The sequence below is a fragment of the Brienomyrus brachyistius genome, chromosome 17 (genome assembly GCF_023856365.1).
Source record: "Brienomyrus brachyistius isolate T26 chromosome 17, BBRACH_0.4, whole genome shotgun sequence".
Classification (NCBI taxonomy): Eukaryota; Metazoa; Chordata; class Actinopteri; order Osteoglossiformes; family Mormyridae; genus Brienomyrus; species Brienomyrus brachyistius.
In genome coordinates, this window is record NC_064549.1 from 17965044 (window position 1) to 17989743 (window position 24700).

At 42.5% G+C, this 24700-nt stretch overlaps 2 protein-coding genes across 2 annotated transcripts in view; both read left to right on the plus strand.

The window, feature by feature from the left end:
• Window positions 1–6644, plus strand: part of dner (delta/notch-like EGF repeat containing) — a 69668-nt gene extending 63024 nt beyond the window's left edge. The window contains exons 8-13 of the mRNA XM_048982377.1: window positions 1922–2146; window positions 4284–4406; window positions 4536–4649; window positions 4857–4988; window positions 5091–5337; window positions 5685–6644. Of these exons, the coding sequence (XP_048838334.1) occupies window positions 1922–2146; window positions 4284–4406; window positions 4536–4649; window positions 4857–4988; window positions 5091–5337; window positions 5685–5796 (953 nt within the window). The 3' untranslated portion in view covers window positions 5797–6644. The remainder of the gene's footprint in view (window positions 1–1921; window positions 2147–4283; window positions 4407–4535; window positions 4650–4856; window positions 4989–5090; window positions 5338–5684) is intronic.
• A 961-nt stretch (window positions 6645–7605) lies between these two features.
• pid1 (phosphotyrosine interaction domain containing 1) overlaps window positions 7606–24700 on the plus strand; it is a 51436-nt gene continuing 34341 nt past the window's right edge. The window contains exon 1 of the mRNA XM_048982427.1: window positions 7606–7761. Within this exon, the coding sequence (XP_048838384.1) occupies window positions 7732–7761 (30 nt within the window). The 5' untranslated portion in view covers window positions 7606–7731. The remainder of the gene's footprint in view (window positions 7762–24700) is intronic.

The following is a 24700-nucleotide window of genomic DNA, read 5'->3' on the forward strand; positions in this document are numbered from 1 at the left end:
TAACTGGTGTACTGGGTGGAGTCGCAGGTGGGGTTTCCCTGGGGGATTTGATCAACCAGGGAATTCCGATGTAAAGAGTGTGATGTTGACAGGGCTTCCTCAAACTTGTTCATGACAAAATAGTACTTTAATTTTTTAAACATAACATGTAAATGAAACTTAAATATGTATTGAAATGGCTTATCACTGCAAGTAATATTCTTGCTTATTCATTCATAATTTCCACGTGAAAGTGCATTCAATTTCAAAGTATTCATGGATTGTTTCTTATATATTTCTGACCTCTAGCAGAATCTTGCTAGTAAGTGAAATAAGTCAAAATACATGGAACAAAAATCAAGACGTCATGCAGAATCATCTCATCCACTCGAGAATCACTTACAAATGAAAATTAACATAAAAGCTGATGAAAAAAAGCATGATTTTTAGCATAAAACTGACCTTTCATTAAACTGTTCAGTTTCAGTTTTTTTTTTTTTATAAATTTTGGGACATTAAGAAAAGAAAGTTACAATGGTTGATGGAGCTGAGGCTGTGCTCCGGCAAAGTGCAGTTTGGACATAAGGAGGCGGAGCTGGACTCTGCCTGGCTCCGTCTAAATTTAAACCCTGAGTCTTGAAGTCTGTCTCCAGCAATTGCAAGGTTTAGTGCTTACCCATGTGGTGCTCCAGTCTTCTGAGACACACAGAAATAGCAAACCTCATTTCAGTGTTACTTTTCACTGACCATCATTCTCTTCTTTATTGTTTGTTATGATAAGTGACAAACTGTGTACATACCCTCATGTAGTTCTACAAGGACGTGTAGATAAAAAAAATTAAATTTCAACCTGATTAACTGTGAGTAGTTTCTTAAAAAGAATCTACTAAAAGTTTAGTTTATATATCACGGAATACAGAATGATGTTTTTGTTCTTAACAATGATACACTGGAAAGTCTTTCATTTATTGATTGAAGCTTCTGTACAAACAGTAATAGCTATATGGACGCATGTCCTGAATACCTGCAGACTCCCTCTGTAAGTAACTAGGCCAGATCCCTTGCTTTAACACTGAAACTGAAGTAGACCAGTCTAACCTTGAGGAAGCTACATGCATTACTGTTTCACAATACCAGTTTTACTTACTGTCACTATATGTAACCATAATATGGATTTTATTTACTATGAAAAGACAGCACATTCTACCAAGGCAGCAATAGTTAGGGAATGCAGTTTAAATTAAAGTTGTCCATTTAACATAAATTAATAGGTAGAGATAGGTGTAATTTTAAATAATACGACTGTATGTTCCATGTGCTATAACAAATATACAGGGAATTCACAAATGGCTTGTTTTTAGTAATAAAGAATAAGAGTGTAGACCACAGATTTGCACAGTCATGTTTTAGTGATAATATGGCACTGTCAAATCTTCAAAGTCATTAATGCTACAACCTCAGCCAAATTCCTTCAGTGGTGCATTTTCATTTCTTCTGAACACATTTACAGTAGGGTGGATCATCCTACTTTCACAAAGGTAAATATACTTTCAGATATCGTTTTATTTGGGTCATTGCCATGGTAGCAGAAAAAAGAGAACAATATTTTATTCTCAAATGCATTTTTAGTAACCAGCAGGATTATATGGTTAATGCAGATGTGATACGTTTTTTTTTTTATTGCATCTGGTTATGGTCAAGCGCTGGTTAATGTAAAATGGGACAGTGTCATGGTTTGAATTGCTATTTTGGTTCTTATTGGGTTATTTTGCTATTTAAGCTTACAAACAGTGTGTAGGGTATGGGGCTTTTGACTTTACATTTGATTAAAATTAAACACGAGATCTTGCAAATTTCATTCCATAATTCTTTTTTATTGTTAATAAGATGGTCTGAGAGAGCTGAATAACCACCTTGTACCCCATTCACATTCTGTATGTAGGTTACCAAGGATGGATGTGTGAACAGAAAATCAATCCTTGTGCTTCATCACCCTGCCACAATAATGGCACATGCTATTCGGATGAGCAGAGCTTCAGCTGCAGCTGTGCGCCAGGATTCACGGGTTCCACCTGCGCTCAGCTGGTCGACTTCTGCACCCTCAACCCTTGTGCTCATGGCATTTGCCGCAGTGTAGGGACCAGCTACAGGTGTCTCTGTGTTCCAGGTACTCACTTTGTGCAATCTGTGTGTGTGTCTCAGTACCAAGGTGTAATATATGGCATTCATTAGAATATGTAAATGAAGGTATAAATAAAATTATGAGTAGGCAGCTTTCCTCATCTTTGGTGTTGATATCTTTAAATTTGCAGAGCAAGATGACAGTAGAATGTCAGTATGTAAAAATGACAAGAACTTACAGAGCAGTCTGTCAATAGTGTGGTCAGTGGTGAACAGATTGGTCAGCTTCCACCCCTTATCTTTGCTCCTTTGCTTTCCTTTCTCACCTTCCCCTGGCGAGTCCTGAGGATGTTTTTTTTCGCCGTTGCAGTCTGGTTGCCATGGAGATGCAACCACTTGATGTTGTGCTTGCAGATGGTCTCATTGCTTGCAATGACTGCACAGGTTCACAGACAGCCTTGTCCAAAAGCACAACAGCCATGTACAACAATTATTCTCATAACGGCTCCAAATAGATTTGCTGATATGCCATGATAGTAACAATGTGTAACAATTTGCATTCTTTCATTCTCATACATAATCTAGCTATTTCATGTTGCAGACGCAGATGTCACAGCTCTCTCTTGAGTTATATATATTGGTCTAGGTTAGGTCAAAGAAGTAGGATTTTCAGCCCCAGAGAATGCGACATTTACCATAATATGATTTTCTAGACTGATGTCACCTCCGTTGTTTGAGTTTCTTTATCAGCTATGAAGCGTCATGTGTATGATTTGTCCCTCTGACTATAACTGCCATTATATTTTTCGACTAGAGAATAGAAGTTTCTTTGTTTTTTCACCTTCTAACCTTGTTTCACCTTGTTCTTTTTTGACCTTGGACATGGTAGCTGGCATGATGGCATGAAATCAGATATGGGATGGTCATTTATAACCAGCACAATTCTATGCAATACTGCATCCTAGTGGCCAGATGAAAATAGTGCATTGAAGTAATAAAAATGATTCCATTCAAAACAACTTTTTCAACAGAAAAAAATGTCATGGCTACTCTGACTAGATTTAAGAAATGCATCGAATCTCTTAATTAAATTACGCCTTCTGTGTTATAAAATTATATCTTTATTCTCAAAATGTATTGATTTTTGTAAATTGATGTTTGTTAGCTTCTACATATGTGTGTGTGTGTGTGTGTATGTATGGATGTATGTATATATGGCCACATAGTAAATTTAAGAAACCACTCTATGTTTAAACAAATCTGCATTTTTAAATCCTGGTTTTATCGTGGCTCTACTGGCAGAAGGCTACACTGAGCAGCAGGTTGCTTCCAGCTTCAAAAGTTCTAAGACAGCAATACACAAGAAAGAACAGGCTGCAGTTTGTAAAAAAATTATGCACAGATGCACACCCACAAACTGAGAAATGAGTGAAACAAAAAAATTATGCTGTGGTCTCTAAATTTTTTCCACGGCTGTATACATGTATACATAAAAACACAAATAAACGAACAAAGAAAGAAACAAATAAATAAATAAAATTGCCTTGTGGTCTATATGGTGACCTGAAGTGCAAAACAAAAGAACATTGAAAATCAATCTGCAGCTCCTCTGACAATTCATATTTTTCTGGTAGAATAAATGGCTATGTAAAATATATACATGCATGCTTTTTAGAAATGATATTTTTGTTTAATTAGTACAATTCCTATTATGTTTATGCAATATCCTAAAAAAGTTTTTTTAAAACCCAATGCACTTTCATGTAAACTATTAAGTAACACGATAGTAACTAGTGACTCAAAAGGTTGCCAGCTCAAATCATGTGGTTGGCAAAGTGATTCCACCACTGGGCCCTTAAGCAATGCTCTTAATCCCAATTTCTCCAGCTACCGGTTGACCCTACTTTCTTCTGTACGCCAGTTATGGCCTCCTGGGGTACTTTTCCAGCTGTCCAGTAGCAGGTCCCACATATGCTGAGCACTCATTGGACTGTTTTTCCTTCACTCTCTAGTCAAACACTTCCAAAAGCATTTCTACTGTCTTTAGGTTAGGTGGCCAGACCTTGTGATGTGACACTGTATCACTTACCTTTATAGGCAGCCTGGCATGTCCAAACTTTTGACTGGTATTGCACATAAGAAATACACTCCTACTTGTAACTTATACTGTGTTTCTTTGACAGGGTACCATGGATTATATTGTGAAGAGGAGTATAATGAGTGTTTGTCAGCGCCTTGCCAGAACCACGCCACCTGCCGCGATCTGGTCAATGCCTATGACTGTATATGCCCTGAACAGTACGAGGGTGGGTTGCATGTTTTAGAGAGAGAGAAAAAGTGGTACTTTAAAAGTAAATTTGCTTAAGATATTTGTGAGATGGTAGAATATGGGTATATCGAAAGAAATGTTTTTGACATGTGCATTGTGTGTGCAGGAAGACACTGTGAGGTCTACAAGGACCCATGTCTGAAAGTTCACTGTCAGAATGGAGGATCATGTGATCGTGAGGGGCTGAATGCTACCTGTGTTTGCCCTGCTGGCTATACGGGTGAGTGCCAATATTATTTCTATGTGCTTTCCTATTTATTTGGATGGGTCTCAGCACCATTCTGGGGCTCCTTTTTGACTACCTGTGAGCATTTGCAGCTAAACAGCAGGCCCTACCATAGGGAGGATGCCTGTTCTTCACCTTTGCAAACCTGCTCAAAGAAATGGGTTTTTACCTCTTGAGAGTTTATATGCTCTGTTCATCCAGGTGAAAACTGTGAAGTTGACATTAATGAATGCGACAGCAATCCTTGCCATCATGGAGCTACCTGTATTGACCAATCAAATGGCTTTATCTGTCACTGCCAGCAAGGATGGGTAGGACCAAATTGTGAGATTTGTGAGTAGCATTAAATATTCATCCATTTTCAGTGTTAAAATAGTGCAGAATGTTCTTGTCTTATAACAGGAAAATGTTTGTGTGTGTGATTGTCTGTCCCAGATTTGCAGTGGAAGGCAGCTCACCCAGATGATTCTTTGACCAGCATGCCACGCCACTCTCTCTATATCATCATTGGTGCTCTGTGCGTAGCCTTCATTCTTATGCTCATCATCCTCATTGTTGGAATCTGTCGCATCAGTCGCATCGAATACCAGGGCTCTTCTCGGCATGCATACCAGGAGTTCTACAACTGCCGCAGCATTGACAGCGAGTTCAATAATGCCATTGCATCCATCCGCCATGCCAGGTGAGTCTCTGTGATCTCAGAGATGGACTTGTCAGACCTATGAAGCAATGGTTTTGCAGGAATACTCAATCAGAACAGAAAGTATCACTGACTTTGGATACTAATCAGTATTGTTAGTATTTTTTGTTGCACATGCACTTATTGGTGATATAAATGCTTATTTTTGAGAGAGAATCCAATTCTTCACCACTCATCCAGTTTTCAAATCTCTCCCTAGGACCCTAACATCCAGTAAATTCTCATACCTTCACAACTATGTTAGACAGATTCAGTATATATTATGATATGCAGACTGCATGTATGTATTTTTTTTTATTAATCTAATGCATTTTGTATTCTTTTTTCAGGTTTGGGAAGAAGTCCAGGCCTGCTATGTATGATGCAACACCCATCTCCTATGAGGATTACAGTCCTGATGACAAGCCACTTGTTACTCTGATTAAGACAAAGGATTTGTAAAAAATAAATAGATAGATAAATAAAAAACACACCAACATAAACTTTCCCCTACATCAAATGTCATTCTACCATCGATTAATTATAACTTAAACTGATAAGCGGTTAGTAAAATCTCCATGTATGCAACCACTGCTGGTTAGTAGAATCAAATTCTTTTACAGTCTACTGTAATACTACAGAAGAGATCTACTCCCATCTCCATAGATTTAAAAAAGTTGACTCAGTAGCTACATGTTACCTTTCCAAGCAGATATACGTCATTCCAGATGTTAGAGTAATAAGTGCAGTTATGGTGAACTATGATAGACTAAAAACCTGCAGTAGGTTTCCTCTTTTAGTGCATGGGTAAATTTGATGGTTTCTACATCATTTTCAATCCTTAGGCATATCATTGTTTATTTAGTGTATACTTTATTTAGTGTATACTTTATTTAGTGTATACTTTATTTAGTGATTGGTTAGTTCACTGGATAGTGTGTGGTGTTGGGGAAACTTTAACCAGTGTTTTGTGGAAGCAAAAAGTACCTTTTACTTGGTTGTATTCCTTATTACTATAACACAAATAAAAATGGGTAGATCAGTTTTACAGTGTTTTGTTGTCGTCCTCTGAGGACAACACCATTGCTAGGTAAAAGATGAAAAGTTAGTGACCCCGCTATAAATGTGCTTCTGTGTTTCAGGCATGGTTTCCTAGGTGTACATAATGATCAGGTTGTGCTTGGGGCCAGTTCTTTCTATTCTTCAACAAGGCCTGACCTATTTCTTTTCTTCATCGTGGGTCATGATTTTTTTTTTACTCTGTGATTTATTCTATGTTGAATGATGTAATTAAAAAGATTCAAGTGAAAGCCAGTTGTGTGTGTCTATTATTAGGTCTCATTTTTACTAATTCAATAAATATTTGATTTTAAATGTTTCCCTGCAGATTGTTGCTTAGAAATATATAAAGTTATATAATGGGTTTTTCTTTATTTAACACTACTACACTGAATGTACATGGTGATGGACGATTGATTAGTTTATTCCCTGTTCGTGTTTGAATTCCCTTAGAAAACAGTCAGAAGAACAGGCATAACACATGATGAAGATGCTAACATTATTCCCTACCCATACAAGTATCATTAAAGAGAGGATGACTTCGCAAAGAGAAGATTCACTGTTGCATGCTTCGTTGCACAGAGAATGTTAAGCTTACAAAGACACTCATCAACACTATGCATACTCAAAGATATGTTGTATACACACATACCAAAGGATGGAATATCTGATGAGAAATATACTCCCTCTAGATGGAATGGGATGGAAAAACTGAAGATTAAATCCACAAACAAAATGCTATAACTGGAATACTTGGCCACTCCAAACATGGAAAATGGGTGGTTTTCTCCTTTCACCACTTCAGTGTAATGTTACCCTTGAAGGAAGCTAGTCCCGCAACAAGAATTCCTGAAACATTCTGTAGAATCCGTCAAAAACACCAGCAATTTGCAGGTGGGAGAAATATGTTTAAATGTGAATAATGGCATTTTACATATAAACATTTGACATCTTGAAATGTTTTAATTTTATTATTATCACCTTTACTGTATATTATTGAAAACATAGCCTAACTGCGTTATAAGTAATCAATGTAAGTAGTATTGTTAATTTCCCCCTATATATTTTGTAGTTTTGTAAACGTTTCTTGTTGTTTGCTGCTTACGGTGTCTTTGAACTAATAAAAACAGATTTCTCCGCCAGCGCCCCTTGGTGGGGGATAACGCGCCGTGCAATTGCAGGCGGAGCTCCGTCCCTGCGTACCATTGGAATTCACTGCCTTATTTTCTGCCGATTGCCCAGGGTTGCAGAGGGGGAGACGAAAGCAGATGTGAGCGGGGCTGCATCAGGGACAATCCAGCTGTGAACTAAGTAGAAACCTGCGATTTCATTAATAGTATGTGGCAACCCGCGACAGAGCGATTGCAGGTAAGATCTTCATCACCTATATTGTGCTTGTAAACCTTTTTTCGGAAATGGATTCTTAACATTATGGAATTCCACCGTGTTTTTAACATGGATTTCTGGGTAGAGTTATATCAATGTACTCCTTAAAAATATGAACGGAATATGCGGAATACGCTCTTAGAAACTTACATTTGGGTACAGACTTCCCAGATGGCTGGCGATCAATTCATTTGTTCGTGGGGAGAGATGTCCACATTTAATTCAAATATGCGCTGTACATTGTTCAATGCGGCATCTCTCCGGCCCACATATACACGTTATACAAGCGAGAGATACACTGGAAAACTTGAAGAGTTTGACATAAATGCTTATAGCTTAATAATTTGTCAATTCTTGCTCTATGGGGATATTCCATCAATGTGTTTACTAAAAATACACATCTGTTTTCAAGCTGTTTTTTAAGGATGTTGCATACTTTTAAGATTAGTCTTTAGCTTCCCTTTTCCCGTTTGATATATTATGGCTAAGTGATGCCTTAACAGCAATCGCAAATTAATTAATTAACTTTAGAATTTTGATCTATTTCATAGTGAGAAAAACAATAATAATAATGACACGTATTTTGGTCTCCAGCGGCCATGCAAGCAGGGTTGGCTTCACGTCTGCTCTAATGTAATGTTCTCCAGATGGCGAATAGCCTGCCAAACGGACTTGCACAATCGCTTTCACAGCAGCTGGCTAAGCGACAAGAAGACCGAATCACGCAGTAAACATTGTAACAGTATTTTAAATAATACTAAATGAATATCTTTGCATAATGCAGCTGTACACAAAATATTGTTTCGTGCAACAAGACTGGATCAATGCAGTACCGCTTATGTTGTCTCCGCCATTTAGAAGCATAACCACGAACAGCATGCATATAATATAACGATGTAAACTGCTGGTCATCCCTTTGGTTTGATTAAATATACAGAAATACTTTGGAGACTGAACAATTAAATGCTTAGTCCTGTCATTACAGCTACTAATTACGATATTAATGAGGAACGAACTATGTTACACACAGATGAAAATAATATCTGTTATGGAGGTTTTATAAAGAGCAGTTGCTCTACTAAAGTAAGGAGACATTCGTAGAAAAACTAACACTTGTGAATGAGTAACTAATAGTAACTAATGTGTGTTAATTAAGATAAATGTAATGACATTTTTATCTTATTTTGATTATATACTTGGGATTAGTTAATCACAATTTATTTATTTGGATTATTGATTTATGGATCATCTTGGTACTGCTTCAACATGCTTGACTGATGAATTGGTTGATTGGTTTGAATTACAAGTGCTTTTGGATTCTGCAGGAGTAGTGGATCCATCATTATCAAAAAAAGGACTACTGAACTTTTTACTCTATTGGTCAATTTTAGGATTGGATTTTTAACCTTTTTTAGACTAGGTGCCACCAAATAAAGATATAGCAGAGCCAGGGATCCCCTACCAGTACATGACAATACTAAGTAAGCACTGTGAACTGAGGGTTTCTTTAATTATACTTAAAAAAAATCCTTTGTATCAAACAGAGTGCAATGACTGCAGGGGTGTTGGAGAGGCATGGATACCCTGGCAGATTCGGGGCCCAGCACAATATTGAATATGCAAAATTATATAAAACATTGGTTGGGGGGCCCAATGTGACATTTTGTCAAGGGAACCCTATCGCTGCATATCAGTTTTTAGAAAATATTGCTGTTTATGATGAATGTTCAAGATGACTGTGAGTCTAGGCATGTTTAATGCAACAGCCTTTCAGTGAAACTTGCATTTGCATCTCTTTTTTTACTTTCACTTCACTGCCTATTTTTTGTTGCCTGCATCTTGTCATGATGGAAAACTTGCGAGCGAATAAGGTGCAGAGCAAGCGGGAATTTTTTTTTAGTCCTGGGCAATCAAAGGCAGAATCGAGAGGCTGGGATGTAGTGGAGGTCATGGAATGGAGGGTCAGATAAGCTGGGGAATTCGGTCCGACACTGAAGACGAAGGACGGGAGTCGAGAGAACACAGGGATCTGTGAAAACCAGGAACGGACGGGAACACGACAAGCAGGTCGGGCCAGGGTTAATGGAAGACAAGCAAGAAATGCTCAGTATGCCAACACATGGAAGAATAATTCCTTGCACTGAGTGAGAGGTGGCTCGGGTTTTAAAAAGCCAGCACCTAGTGGGGCTAATTGGCAAACTGGAGGACAGGATCCCCCTCCCCTCCGACAGCTGCCATCTGGAGGATGAGGAAGGACAGGGCTGGCCCCGGGGCAGGGGATTAGGTTAATCCAGGTGATCTCAGTGGAAGGCAGAGATCAGGTCTGGATCGAGGTTATCTGTTGCTGGAACCCAGGCCCATTCCCGAGGGCCATAACCTTCCCAGTCCACTAAGCATTGGAGGTATCCCCAGTGATGCCTGGAGTCAAGAACAGCATAGACATCGTTGGCCTCACCATCATCCAGGTGCAGGGGTGGTGGTGGACCATTGGAGGCAAGTGGAGAATGGGCCATGCTGTATTGGACCGGCTTCAGCAGGGAAACATGAAACATGGGTGAAATCCAGTAGATGCAGGACAGCTGTAAACAGAAGGCTACGGACCCCATTTGCTGGATCACATGAAATGGGCCGATGTGTCTGAAGGCCAGTTTGTGGCAATCTGGGAGGTGGAGGTTCCGGGTGGACGGCCAAATTTACTGCCCGGGTCGGAGCCCCGGGAGATGATGGTGGTCGACCTGGTGTTTCTGTCTCTGGTGATCTGGTCTATCCATTGCCATACACTACGATTATTTTTGAACCAGTCCTCCACTGCTGGCACAGAACTGGGCTTCAAGTCTCATGGGAACAAGGATGGTTGATATCCCAGAACACACAAACAGACCAGTTAGTGTCTGGCTGAGGATGCTAGTTCAGAGTACACTCCACCCATGGCAGGTAGCAGGCTTAGTGAGTAGGAAGGTCAGCACACAGTAGCTGGAGGACCTTCGTCACCTCTTGGTTGGTTCTCTCCATCACTCCGTTGGTTTAATGTTACGGCAAGAACAAAAAAGTGTGAAACACCCTCATGGTGAACTGAGGCCCCAGGTCAGTCACAATGCCTATCCGAACCCCACAGAATCGGAAAATCAGGTCATGAGGTTCTCCGCAAGCGGGAAAATTCAAAAACTGGTCTATCATGGTAAGTATCATTGTTTTGCCTTGGGACAAAGGTAGGTCATTGATGAAAGGCCAGGTAGGATGTTGTGATTTGGCAAGAGGCTGCAGAAGGCCAGCAGGCTTTCGGTTCTCTGCCTGGTGTTGGGTGTAGACTGAACAGGAGAGCACAAACTCTTCCACCACCCCTTCTCTAGTCAGGCCTCCAGTATTGCTGGGCTAGGAGGCACATAGTGGCGGAGAAACCAGGGTGCCCTGAGCTGAGGGAGGTATGTACCCATTGCATGGCGATCAATCAAAGAGTGGAAGGGACATAGACCTTTCCATTGGGGCAGCTGGTTGGGACGGGCTCATGATGCTTAGCCTCTTGAACTGTGTCGTCTAAGTCCCAAGTGACAGGACTGAGAAAACAAGAGTCAGGTAAAATAGGTACTGGTTCATTGCTTTTGACTGGAGAGGTGAACTGATGAGAGATGGCATCCGCCTTGGTGTTCTTCACCCCAGGGAGGTACGACACTTTGAAGTTGTCAGGAGTAAACAAGAGTGTTAACCGAGCCTGTCATGGGGTGAGATGCTGAATGGACTTAGTAGACTATTCAAGGTGTCCATAGTTGGTGAGCGCCTTGAACGGGTGGTTGGTGCACTCTAGCCAGTGTTGCCAGTGGTGCCAACTTGACGGCCAGCAGCTCCCTGTTGCTGTAGTTTCTCCCTGCATGGTTCAGCTTCTTGAAAAAGAACACACAGGGATGCAACTTCTCACACCCTTGATGCTGACAGAGCATGGCTCCCACTTCTACTTCAGAGGCATCTACCAAAACAACGAAGAGCAACGTGGGATTGGGTTGTTGCCAAACCAGCGCTGAGCATAAGAAGTCTTTGAGGCATTGAAGTGTCTTTTCTGCTTCTGGGTTCCAGCTGAGCGTGGCCTGATCGCCTTGTAGCAGGGCAGTGAGAGGGGCAGCCACTAGGCAGCTACTGTATAGAAGTTAGGGAAGCCCAGAAAACATTGGAGCTTCTTTACCACGCAAGGCTGGGGCCAGTCCTGGATGGCCTTCACCTTCCCTTCGTCCATATTCACACTTCCAGGGTAGGTCTTGTATCCAAGAAATCTGAGGGTGGTATGGTGGAACTCATATTTCTCACCTTTAATGAACAGGTTGTTTTCTCAGAGGTGCTGCAACACCCTCCAAACATGGTGGATGTGCTCTTGGAGAGAGGCAGAGTGAATCAGGTTATCAATAATGTGGACAATCACAAACCTGTTCAGCAAATCAGAGAAGACATGTTCATGAAACTTGGAAAAAAATTAAAGCACTGTTAGCTAACCTGTAAGTCATGATCAGATATTCAAATTGCCCCTTAGTGGTGATGAAAGATGTCTTACATTCATCTTCAGCTTGGATGTGGATCAGGTTGTAGGTGCTGTGGAGATCAAGCTTGGTGAAGATTTGGGTATCACGGATACACACACCGGCACACAGCATGGAGACCAAGCTTTGAATTCCCCCTCTGCCCAGTTTACATGGGGGGTTATGGAGATGCAACCAGGGATGTCTTAGGATGAAACCGTCTCTCACTGCCAGTAGGACCAGGAAACAAATCATATCGCTGCGGGTGGCACCGACTTGTAGTCACAGTGGGACAGTGTAGTGAATCATCTGTCCAGTGGTGAGCAGAGCCCCATCTACTCCCTTCACTCCTAGAGGTGAAGCCAGCAATTTGAAGGGGACTGAGTGGCTTCTTTCCAGCTGGGAATCCACAAAGTTCCCTTTTGCTCTGGAGTCGAGCAAGGCTCTCTACCAGTTGACCCTGGGGCCAGAATATGGAAACAGGAACAAACTACGTAGCTGAGATGATGATTGAGTCAAACACTCCTGGGCAGGGGACGGACGGACTCCATGCTGGGACAAACAGGGCAGGTATGCAGGGTGTGGCCTGGTTCACCACAATAAATGCATTCAGTAGGGAATAGCGGGGCTCGACCCAGCTGCATGGGTTCCGGCTCAGGTGCGGGGAGAGTGGGCAGATTTGGGGCAGTTTTGGGGCAAGAACACAGCCGCCCATGCTCCATAATGACATAGACAGATGAACATTCTCATCAAATATCTGCACCTCTCCCCAGCACTCCAATTCTGCCTGGAGCTCAAGGATCAGGGCACACCAATAGAGGACCTGGAGGCAGGATGGCATCCAATCCAGTCCAGCAGTGATGGTGTGAAATTCGTTGGTGAAGTCAGTGGCAGTTCAGTTCCCCTGCCGGAGTTTGAGTAACCGGTCCCCAAGACTCCACCCCACAGCAGGGTGATCGAAAACATTCCTGACCGCACACTGGAAAGCCAACCAACAAACTAAGCAAGGGACTCTCCGTGGTCCAGAGCTCAGTTGCCTGATGAGAAAATGAACATGACTAGTATTACTCTGGAACATTTCCTGGTGGTGATCTATGTAAAGCTCGCACTGAATAAGGAATGGTGACACTGGTCTGGGTCATGGCTATAATGTTCCATTACTGCAATAAGGGTCCTGGAAGATGAATGTGGGGGTGAAATTGGGAGTGGAATGGTGGCTGTGATTCCCTGCTGGAGTTGGTTTCCCAGGGTGATCAACTGGTCAATCTGACCTAGGGCATCTTGCAACTGAAGGAATTCTGTCATGAAAACTTGGGAGTGATCAAGATGCAAAGCAAGCAGGTTTTATTTAGTCCAGGGCAATCAAAGGCAGAATCAAGAGGCTGGGATGTGGTTGAGGTCATAGACTGGAGAGTCAGATAAGCTGGGAAAGTCAGTCCGACACTGAAGAAGAAGGATGGGAGTCGAGAGAACACAGGGATTTAAGGAAACCAGGAGCAGGTGGGAACATGGCAGGCAGGTTGAGTCAGGGCAACTTGGGAAACAAGCAAAAAATACTCTGTATGCCAACACATGGAAAAACAATTCCTTGCACATAGTAGCTCAAGTTTTAAAGAGCCAGGACTCGGTGTGGCTAATTAGTGAACCAGTGTCCTCATGAGGGGGGCATGACAGATCTGTGTTTACATATCATCATATAATGTGTTGCTTCTGTTTTTTGATATTGCAAAATGTATATCGGTTTCCAGTTGTCTTATTTGCATTTTATATTTCTATATTAAGAGAACTGGCTGATCTGTGATAACCATGGGAGTTTTGCTGCTGACATTTGCAGTTTCTTCAGATTTCGCAACATCCTCACACCAATTCCCACGTCACTGTTAGTATCCATCCGCTTCATTCTTTCCCTTTCAGTCTTTCTTCACTTCTTTCTATAGACTTGTAGAACATTTTAATGCAGTTATTGGCTTAAGTTTGATTATAGTACCGAGAGCTGCCTCATGTTACAATTTTGACAGGCCAGACAGGTTTTTACATTAATATTAGGTCTGTGAATCATTAAAAAACAATTAATCACACAGTTTTCTGTCATTAATCATGATTAATCACACTTAATATTAAAACTTTCAATCATACATATTTATACACTGAATCCTTAAAATAATGTAGAACACGAAGTGGAGTATATGGGTCATTCTAACAAACTCCACCATAACCATACCATACCATAACACATCATTTTTTTAAATTAGTTTGAAGACATTATTTATACTACATTATTTATCCTGTCATTGCCAGTCATTTTAATGGAGTGAGTGAAAGTGAAATACAGCTTTATTGTCACACCAAGCATATTCAGTACACTGCATATAGTGACCGAAATAACAAACAGTATAACGAAAAAAATTGATATTACTGGATGTGACCCTTACGCACTGACAACAGCTGAAAAGCATTCTTCTCTTAATGCTTATGATGCTGTCAGAGTATTCATATTGTGGTGTCCCAAGTTCACTGTTGGTACCCAATCACCTCTGTCATACATAGTGGCTTCTTCTCCTAAAGATTAGGTAGGCAGACTTATCCGCAAAGGGCCAGTGTGTATGCAGATTTCTAGGATAACTTTTAGGTCTGCAATTTAACTCTTTAGCCAGTCTTCGAATTACTAATCTAATTAGGAAATTGCAGCAAAATACCACACACACAATGGCTCTATGTGGATAAGAATACCCTTTAGGACATTTTTTTAAACCCAACAGTGAACTTGGGTCACCGCAGTGTGAAGCAATTTACCTATTAAACACATATTAACTGTAAACCCAATGGGATCATGAGATGCAGTAGAGTTTGCATGCTAACAAAAACTAAGCCTATGTTCACCTAAAAAAGCAAGTACTGATATCTATGGAAAGGAACACATCGAACATTAGTAATTTTAGTGTTATTATTACGATTTACAAGGTAATCTCTACAACCCCTGGTCCTGTTAAAGTTCCTCTCAGTGAGATCCGCTTTTGTTGGCAGTGCTTGCTACATAAAACTTAATCTCTCCTTTTTTTTCTTCTTCTTTTTTTTTTTTTTTTTTTTTTACAATTTTAGGAATCCTAAAGTGTCCTTAACTGTTGTCGCGAACACTGCTGCAGCCGGTCATGAGGAACACGACAAACAGGCACAGATCATGCACACAGAGCGTCACACAGCAGACGGGAAACTGCACCAACATGGCGGATGATGGCCTTTACTTGTAGGGAAGCGACAGTGTGATGTCACCTGCAAGCCTCCTTTTCTTGGTCAGGAGTGGGCGGTGTTTGCTAGTTTTTGGTGGGCACTGTTGATTGGTATGCATGGCCCTGGGTGGATTGACACACTATTTAATCCTGACTGCTTGATCGATCTAAAATCTAAAACTGATTTGGTAAATGGCTCTAAAGATGAAACTGCACTTAATAAGCACGAAAGATATTATATTAGCATAAAAATACTATAACATATATTTTAACACATAAGCCTTCAATAACATAAAACACGTACTGTAAATAACATTTTTATCATACATATGCCTGCATCTGGATCTTATTTAAAACAAAATAAAGCAGGTTGCATCAGCTTTCCCATGAGATGCTAACTAATGTTTAGATTTTAACCCTGAATTCTTGGATTCATTGTTTACAATCAGGAAGAGATATTATAGGTCTCTATTAAATATTTTTGCTTATATTAGTCTCCCATCTGCCTATCAAAATGCATTCATGTGATCAAAGAAATAACACTTCATGACTTTAATACTAACTTAACGTGGTAAATTTCCCAGCTCCAGTTTTTATATATTCTTTTTAATACCATAAGCAATAAGACTCAAGATAACATAAATGTCCAAAGTCACAGGACTGTGTAATGGATCTTAAGGTGCATTTTACATTTAATTTCCTTTAATTTCATGACATTTTCCTGTTAGTAGGCTGCTTAGTCTTTGTGATATTGTTATACTGTACACTACACCCCTCAAGTTCCTCCTGGCCAAGACAAATCATGCCTGAACCTGTTCTCTGCTGAAAATAGGTACTAATCCATCCTGTTATATTTTGTCTTTCCTGAATTATGAAAAGCACTCTAGAATATTTAGAACTTAATAATAAAATTAAAAATAATTTGGAATTATGAGTAATAATACTGTGGAAAAAGTGTTATATTTTATATTGTTACTTTTTTATTTTTATAGTTTTACATGTATTTCTTTAGTTAGTAAGTTAGGGCTTCTGTGCTTATTTGATAGGGTGTGACAGGAATAACACTGAACTTCGGCGCCAGACAGGAGCTGTAACTCCTTTCTGTGGTTCACCAATGTTGTTGCCCACTTTTGTGGTTCACAATGTTGTTGTTGAGGTCAGAGCAACTAAATTCCAAATCAGGTCTCAAATGAATTAGACTTTATAGTAGGCCCAACTTATAACAATTTAAATATTTATAAAACAGCATTATTGTTGACTGTGTAAGCTGCCATGTTGAAATGACGACTACTACAAAATTCTCTACGACATCAACATCGGAAAAGGGGCGTGTTTCCGACACAAAGTAATGTTTTCAACACATTTTCATGACGTTTTTCTCTGAGATAACTGAACACAGGATAAGTGCGGTTCAGACAGACTCCCATGAGTGTTAAGTTAAAGGATCATGTTACCCCACCAGGATTGGAGAGCCCGGGGCCTCGTCCTGGAGCCAGACCTGGGGCGGGAGCTTGAGGGTGAGCACCTGGTGGCTGGGCCTCCACCCATGAGGCTCGGCTGGGCAAGGCCCGAAGAAATAACATGGGTCCGCCCTCCTGTCAGGGTTGGGTGGAATGATACCTATGTCCTGGTGCAGGAGGTGGACAGAAAATGACTAGATATAGTTGGGCTCACTTGACGCACGGACTGAGTGGCGCTGGGCAGGGGTAGGGTTACTAATGGTCCTCCGGTTCTGTGCCAGTGCGTAGAAGTTCTCAGCAAGTACTGCAGCAGTTTGCAACTCCTGTTTGCAGAGTGTGAAGTGGCCGGGATGAGGATCAGCACCTCCAAGTTTGAGGCCATGGTTCTCGCCCCGAAAAGGCTGGATTGCCCTCTCCTGGTGGGGGACGAGTTACTGTCTCAAGAGTAGGAGTTCAGATATCTCGGGTTCACGTGTGAGGGGAAAAGGGAGTGGGAGACAGATTGATTGGTGCAGTGTCGGCAGTAATGCCATTCTGTTTTGGTGAAGAGGGAGCTGAGCCAGATGGGAAAGCTCTCAATTTACTGGTCGATCTATGTTCCTGCCCTTACCTATGGTCATGAGCTCTAAGTAGTGACTGAAAGAATGAGATCGCAGATACAAGCAGCTGAAATTAGCTTCCTCTGCAGGGTGGCTGACCTCAGACACTCTATAGGGGCTTAAAGTAGAGTGTGCTCCTCCACATTGAAAGGAGCCAGTTGAGGTGGTTTGGGTTAATATCCAGGATGCCTCCAGGACAGCTCCCTGAGGAGGTGTTTCAGGTATGTCCAACCAGGAGAAGACCCCAGGGCTGACCCAGGACACACTGTAGAGATTATGTCTCTGGGAACACCTTTGTATTCCCATGGTGGACCTGGAGGAGGTGGCTGGTGAGAGGGAGAAAGGGAAGTCTGGGCATGCCTGCTTAGACTGCTACCTCCGCAGCCCAACCTCGGATAAGCGGCAGAAAATGAATGGATGAAGGGATGGATGGACGGGCCTGTCAGTTGGTCAAACTTAAATTTAGAAGGCACATGTCTTAAAATCATGTAAAACAAGTAAGGCAGGGTGATATATCAACTTTCTACAGTACCTACGCTCTTCTACTTACGAATGAGACGTTCCAAACGACCATTCGTAACTTGAAAAAAATATGGGGTTATAGACGGGAAACAGGAACCTAATGAACACAATCTGGACTTACAGTACTCTTCCTTCATATGTCTGAAAGTTCGTCAGTTGAAAGTTCGGAAGCAGAGGAGCTTCTGTGTATCGGTATGTTTTCAAATGAGATACACAATGAGACAACTGTTTATATTGATATACTTTTATTGTGCATTAACATTAGGGTTGTGAAAGTCAATGCAATAAAAGGTTAGCATGAATTTTAAAGACATATCACTTTATTTTTTCTTAGTTGTTGTGTTGCGCTTCATGTGGTATTTTGAAATCCAAATGAGGCAATGGTGTGAACAATGATCAAAGAGCAATAGAGACCTGTAGTACTCCGTAACTCAGCGTGTGCGCGCCTCAGAGGCTGAGCCGGACTTTGCCGTAACTCAGTGTGAGAGTGCCTCAGAGGCTGAGCCGGTCTTTGCCCTAACTCAGCGTGTGCGCGCCTCAGAGGCTGAGCCGGACTTTGCCATAACTCAGCGTGTGCGTGCCTCAGAGGCTGAGCCGGACTTTGCCGTAACTCAGCGTGAGAGTGCCTCAGAGGCTGAGCCGGTCTTTGCCCTAACTCAGCGTGTGCGCGCCTCAGAGGCTGGGCCGGACTTTGCCATAACTCAGTGTGTGCGTGCCTCAGAGGCTGAGCCGGACTTTGCCGTAACTCAGCGTGAGAGTGCCTCAGAGGCTGAGCCGGACTTTGCCGTAACTCAGCGTGAGAATGCCTCAGATGCTGAGCCCGACTTTGCCGTAACTCAGCGTGTGCGCGCCTCAGAGGCTGAGCCGGACTTTGCCATAACTCAGCGTGAGAGTGCCTCAGAGGCTGAGCCGGACTTTGCCGTAACTCAGCATGAGATTGCCTCAGAGGCTGGGCCGGACTTTACCGTAACTCAGCGTGTGCGCGCCTCAGAGGCTGAGCCGGACTTTTCTGTAACTCAGCGTGAGAGTGCCTCAGAGGCTGAGCCGGACTTTGCCGTAACTCAGCGTGTGCGCGCCTCAGAGGCTGAGCCGGACTTTTCTGTAACTCAGCGTGAGAGTGCCTCAGAGGCTGAGCTGGACTTTGCCCTAACTCAGTGTGTGCGCGCCTCAGAGGCTGAGCCGGACTTTGCCGTAACTCAGTGTGAGAGTGCCTCAGAGGCTGGGCCGGACTTTGCCGTAACTCAGCGTGAGAGTGCCTCAGAGGCTGAGCCGGACATTGCCGTAACTCAGCGTGAGAGTGCCTCAGAGGCTGAGCCGGTCTTTGCCCTAACTCAGTGTGTGCGCGCCTCAGAGGCTGGGCCGGACTTTGCCATAACTCAGCGTGTGCGTGCCTCAGAGGCTGAGCCGGACTTTGCCGTAACTCAGTGTGAGAGTGCCTCAGAGGCTGAGCCGGACTTTGCCGTAACTCAGCGTGAGATTGCCTCAGAGGCTGGGCCGGACTTTGCCATAACTCAGCGTGAGAGTGCCTCAGAGGCTGAGCCGGACTTTGCCGTAACTCAGCGTGAGAGTGCCTCAGAGGCTGAGCAGGTCTTTGCCCTAACTCAGCGTGTGCGCGCCTCAGAGGCTGGGCCGGACTTTGCCATAACTCAGCGTGTGCGTGCCTCAGAGGCTGAGCCGGACTTTGCCGTAACTCAGCGTGTGCGCGCCTCAGAGGCTGAGCCGGACTTTTCTGTAACTCAGCGTGAGAGTGCCTCAGAGGCTGAGCCGGACTTTGCCATAACTCAGCGTGTGTGCGCCTCAGAGGCTGAGCCGGACTTTGCCGTAACTCAGTGTGAGAGTGCCTCAGAGGCTGGGCCGGACTTTGCCGTAACTCAGCGTGAGAGTGCCTCAGAGGCTGAGCCGGTCTTTGCCCTAACTCAGCGTGTGCGCGCCTCAGAGGCTGGGCCGGACTTTTCTGTAACTCAGCGTGAGAGTGCCTCAGAGGCTGAGCTGGACTTTGCCCTAACTCAGTGTGTGCGCGCCTCAGAGGCTGAGCCGGACTTTGCCGTAACTCAGTGTGAGAGTGCCTCAGAGGCTGGGCCGGACTTTGCCGTAACTCAGCGTGTGCGTGCCTCAGAGGCTGAGCCGGACTTTGCCGTAACTCAGTGTGAGAGTGCCTCAGAGGCTGAGCCGGACTTTGCCGTAACTCAGCGTGAGATTGCCTCAGAGGCTGGGCCGGACTTTGCCATAACTCAGCGTGAGAGTGCCTCAGAGGCTGAGCCGGACTTTGCCGTAACTCAGCGTGTGCGTGCCTCAGAGGCTGAGCCGGACTTTGCCGTAACTCAGCGTGAGAGTGCCTCAGAGGCTGGGCCGGACTTTGCCGTAACTCAGCGTGTGCGCGCCTCAGAGGCTGAGCCGGTCTTTGCCGTAACTCAGCGTGAGATTGCCTCAGAGGCTGGGCCGGACTTTGCCGTAACTCAGCGTGTGCGCGCCTCAGAGGCTGAGCCGGACTTTTCTGTAACTCAGCGTGAGAGTGCCTCAGAGGCTGAGCCGGACTTTGCCATAACTCAGCGTGTGTGCGCCTCAGAGGCTGAGCCGGACTTTGCCGTAACTCAGTGTGAGAGTGCCTCAGAGGCTGGGCCGGACTTTGCCGTAACTCAGCGTGAGAGTGCCTCAGAGGCTGAGCCGGTCTTTGCCCTAACTCAGCGTGTGCGCGCCTCAGAGGCTGGGCCGGACTTTTCTGTAACTCAGCGTGAGAGTGCCTCAGAGGCTGGGCCGGACATTGCCGTAACTCAGCGTGTGCGTGCCTCAGAGGCTGAGCCGGACTTTGCCGTAACTCAGTGTGAGAGTGCCTCAGAGGCTGGGCCGGACTTTGCCATAACTCAGCGTGTGCGTGCCTCAGAGGCTGAGCCGGACTTTGCCGTAACTCAGTGTGAGAGTGCCTCAGAGGCTGGGCCGGACTTTGCCGTAACTGAGTGTGTGCGCGCCTCAGAGGTTGAGCCGGACTTTGCCGTAACTCAACTTAGGCAGTCGCATCGGGTCTCGGAGAAACGGGGTCGAGTCAGAGACTACAAGAGAGTGTTAGAAATAAACCCAGTCTACGGAAAACATGCGGAAGTTAGCCAAGTCAGACAGCCTTGAAGTAATCAAAACACAGTCTATTCACAATTAATACAAGACACATCAATTTAACCAAGTATAACATTAATGTAATTCTAAAATGTGGCCACAATTCCTAAACTATACCATCCATTCAAAAACAATACAACAATTACATACCTCAGTTGAGTGGAAACAGAGTAACTGCAGAAAATATCTGATTACAGATATAGATTCACACAGCACTATGTGGGAGACCTGATTACAGAGTGTCTCCCTTTGCTACTCTGGAGCTCTTCCTTAAGTATTCCAAACCAAGTAACGGGATGTCTTTGAAGACTAAATTTACTGACCAAATATTGTGATTGATTATTTTAGGGACTGTTTTGATCTTGTGTCTATGTCCTGGAGAACTGCCGATCTTATCAATTCTCAGACCCTCAGCCAAACGAATTGCTCTAGGAGGAATGTGAGAATTCCTTTGGTCTACCAGGTGATAAGATCCTCCACTTTGATGGATTTACTCTTAGTTTCTATATTTCTCTTATGTTAGAACTTACTTTGTTAAGGTTGAGAGTATTGTGCCCGTCGTACTGTGACCATTCAACGAGACCAAACATGGGTGTATGTGTCCCTAATGTTGTCTGGGGTAATACCTCCTGTTTTAGTGTGAGTTAGCGAGTGTAGGATGCATCTGTGTTTTCAGGCAGCCAGGCCTTGTCACTGGAATTTGGCTATAGGGTTCTGGCCTCCCAGTGGGGGTGAGGTGTCCCTTTTGATGTGGTGATCTGGTGATTTGGGTCCAGTCGTGTCGGAGCCGGTGGACCTTTGCCTTGGGACACTGGGTGGAACATTGCAGGCATGCCAGAGCTGAGACCTGCAGCCTTACAAAATGAACCATGTACACAAACAAAAATAAGTTCTTAAAGTTTATGTGTGATATACAATGTTGTAGAATAATTATACAATATTTCAGTTCACAGCTGATCACAAACTATTGTTTCACAATACATATAACTTTGTGTGTAATTCTATACCGTTCTGGTATTGTATACTGCATTCCCCCTCTATCCACATCTGATATGTTCCAAGACCTATCGCATATGGCTGACACAGCAGATAATAGTGAATCATATGTGGAACGCATACATAACTTGATGTTTGTGTACATACATGTTCAATTCAATTCCATTTATTTTTATATAACGCCTTTCACAACAGAGTCGACCCAAGGCGCTTTACATGGATGTCTTGTGATACATTAAACATCATTAGAGATAGTGATACAGAATGGGAAAAGGGAAGGAAAGAAATTAAATAAAGAAAGCCAGATGACAGCAGAGAAGAGGAACCGAAAACACCCAAGTAAGGAGAAAAAACCCCCCCGGGCATATTGACATTACTGAAAACAGAAAAGAGTGGACTTGCCTGCTAAAAGCTAAGTGTAAGCTGTGATTAAGGATCAAGACAAAGTCCAGCAATAAGTCTGTTATCCTATAGCTGTAGGAAGCACGCCTTCAATACTGCACTTACATGTGATTTGAATGAAAGGCTTGTATCTAAGATGACACCTAGGTTACGGGCTGAATTGCTGAGGGAAAAGTTCAGCCCTTTGGAGTAGAAAGAAGAGAAATTTTAAAATTTCTATCTGCAGACCTGCCTCCAAACAACAGAACCTCGGTTTTCTGAAAATTTAGTGACAAGACATTTTCCACCATCCAGGCCTTGACTTCGTTAAAGCAATTAACTAAGGTGACAATAAATGTCATTTTAATGCCATTTACAACTTTCATGAAGGCAGTTTCAGTGTTGTGTTTTGGGCAGAAGCCCGGCTGGAAACAATCCAGTATGTTGTGTCTTTCCAAGTATGAGTGAAGTTGAGCAGCAACTATCTTCTCCAGAACTTTTGACAAAAATGGTACGTTAGAGATAGGTCTCTAATTGCCGAGCTCCTTTGGATCCAAACTTGACTTCTTCAGTAGTGGAAGATTACTGCTACTTTAAGTTGGTGAGGAACATCACCTGATAACAGGGATGGATTCATTATGGCAGTTATATGTCTTGCCAGATCTCCCAGGGATTCTGTAAGACTTTTAGGGGGAATTGGGTCCAGTGGACAAGGGGTTGGTTTGATCTTAATCAGTCTTAATAGATTTTAGCTCTTGTTTATTAATTAATTCAAAAACATTAACAACATTCCATTTGCATTGAAGTTAATTGTGACACATTTGAATATGTTTGAAGTCTAATGTTTTTTGTCATTAAAGAAATTCATGAAATATTGGCTACTGAAATTACTCGGTAGCAGAGATTCAATCTTATTTGTTAGATGAGCTGTTGTTTTAAAAATGTAGGATGTGTTATTTCTATTGCAATCAATACGGTTACAATAATAGGCTGAACGTGCCCTACAAAGGGCTTGCTTGTATTGCCGCAGGCTGTCAGACCATGCCAACTTGAACACTTCTAAGCCCGTGAATTTCCATTTGTGCTCCAATCTGTGGCACTCCTGTTTGCAAGAGCTTCTGTGATCATTAAACCATGAGGAGTGTCTGGTGGTTTTTGCCATTGTATTTTTCAATGGGGCTGTTTCATATAAAATGATACATATGATAAAGTTAATTGATAAATTACACAGAGTAAGACATTACCAACATTAAATATAGTAATAATAAAGTTTTTGTACATTATTATACAGTACTGTATATTGAACGTTACTGTACTCTGGGATTCTGACATTTTAGCCTAATATTCAAGGGAAGATACAGCAATGAAAAGATTTCTTGTGTATGGTATGACAGAGCAATAAAATCATGGTTTTATATGCCTCAAAGCACAAAGGAACAATGTAAAAGATATTGTTATGCATTTTACAAAGAAAATATATTGTCTTATGTTCATGTACATAAAATGTAATAGCGATCTAGTGGATTTGTACTTGCTGGCATGCAGTGTGAAACTAATGAACCATTGATTTCTGGAATTTTCCCGTTTTTTTTAAGATAACTGAAACCATTGTTACTGAAACTGTGCATATGGGGGCCCCATTGTAATTGATTTACACTGTTGATTGATTGTGTTAATTGATCTCCATTTAAGATGATAGAACATGGAACTCCTTTGCTTCTTGTTATTAGCTTAGTTAGGTAGCTAGTTATAGTGTAATGTCCCCCTCTCCTTTTCAGCTATTATGTGTAAGAAAAAGTAATGCCTTTGTATGTTTTTGTAGATGTGAGGTTTTCTTTGTTATTTAGGTGAAAATACAGTCAAACACTGATTACTCTTGTAAATGAAACGAGAAAAGAACTTTCCCTTGATACCATATACATGTGCATTCTGATATAGTTCAGCGCAACGTTGACCTGTAACACTGATCAATAATTCCACGCTAAAAACATTAATTCATTATGCAGGAATTGTATTATTGTCTCCAGCAACAGGGTTTCTTTACTCATCATAAATCATCTGACATGATTGATTGGCATGTTCCTTTTTGAAATCATAATATCAGATGATTTTAACAGGCAACTGAT